Here is a 1152-nt window from a genome sequence, read left to right as displayed (position 1 = left end):
CTGGTAAGACAAATTACAACACAGTTTCAATTCTTGGTCTTTTTCTCTTTTCCAAGAATAGTTGACTCTCACTGAAGCTTGTGGCCGTAATCAAGGACATTCCCAAACCAGACCATCAAAATGGATTTTTAGTCAAATCTCAAGCTGTAAGGGGTTACCCTTGCAAATCCTTTCAATGAGCAGTTCCGATATCATCACCCACAGGTTGATGTTGTTTTCGTAAACCTTTTGGGGATTTTTGCCACTTGCAATGCGGCCACAGAATACACACTATTCCTCGTACTTACAAATCACCTCTGGGAATAAATACAGTACTCACACTGCACAGTCAACTCAATAAAGATAGCTGTAGTTACCATCGTTCTCCTCAGTGTTCACTTCCTCGGTGACCTCATCCATCTCAGCCAGGCTTACATCGTCTCCGTACTCTGCATCCAGCAGGGCAGAGCGTTGCTCCTCAGACAGGGCGGCTAGTTGTTCCTCTGTTACTGCCTCGGCTTGAAGCTGGTCCAGCTTGCTAAGCTGGGAACTACTCCAACCAGCCTGAAAAGAGTCACATATATTTGCTTATCTTTTGTTGCTTGGTCCATTTTTTTTTTAGCCTTGAAAATGCTACTTGGTTGGTTACCAACAAGTTTTGTAGTCGAGTACTTTTTCCGAGCACAGAGTACTGCCGAGAACTTAAGTTTCCAAGTACCTGAAAGTCTGAGTACTTACCAGCCAAGGACAAGAACTGATTTTCGAGTACGAGCACTTTTAATTATGAGTACATGTCAGAGTACTTTAAGTCGGAGTAAATAGTCAGATTAATTTGTCAAAAGGTTTTAAATTTGCAACTGATTGTTTTTTATTAAAATCTGCCATAGCATTCCCAATCAGTAAGTTTAGGTCAAGTTGCAGAGTATATTTAGTCCCAAAACTGGGTACATGTATCTTAGGCTCCTTGGCAAAACACAGACGTACAAACATTTATACAGTAAGAGAGAGATCATCAGTTGTGATGCACCAACAGTAAAAGCACTGACTCATCAGAGCATGGAGATAATCTGTTTCTACCTCCATGCTCAGAGGTAAAATGTAAAAACATTAAGAATAAGCAAATGCCGTTGATGCATGGCCCAATTTCACAGAGCTGCTTACAAAATTTGCTGA

At 41.1% G+C, this 1152-nt stretch overlaps 1 protein-coding gene across 1 annotated transcript in view; it reads right to left on the bottom strand.

The window, feature by feature from the left end:
* Positions 1–1152, bottom strand: part of LOC110980837 (otoancorin-like) — a 31705-nt gene that overhangs the window by 1580 nt on the left and 28973 nt on the right. Inside the window, exon 27 of the mRNA XM_022237846.2 lies at positions 357–543. Coding sequence (XP_022093538.2) covers positions 357–543 — 187 coding nt within the window. The remainder of the gene's footprint in view (positions 1–356; positions 544–1152) is intronic.

Source organism: Acanthaster planci, linkage group LG07 (genome assembly GCF_054643075.1).
Source record: "Acanthaster planci isolate LZ-2023a linkage group LG07, COTS_SCS, whole genome shotgun sequence".
Taxonomy (NCBI): Eukaryota; Metazoa; Echinodermata; class Asteroidea; order Valvatida; family Acanthasteridae; genus Acanthaster; species Acanthaster planci.
This window is presented reverse-complemented; position numbering and strand designations above follow the sequence as displayed.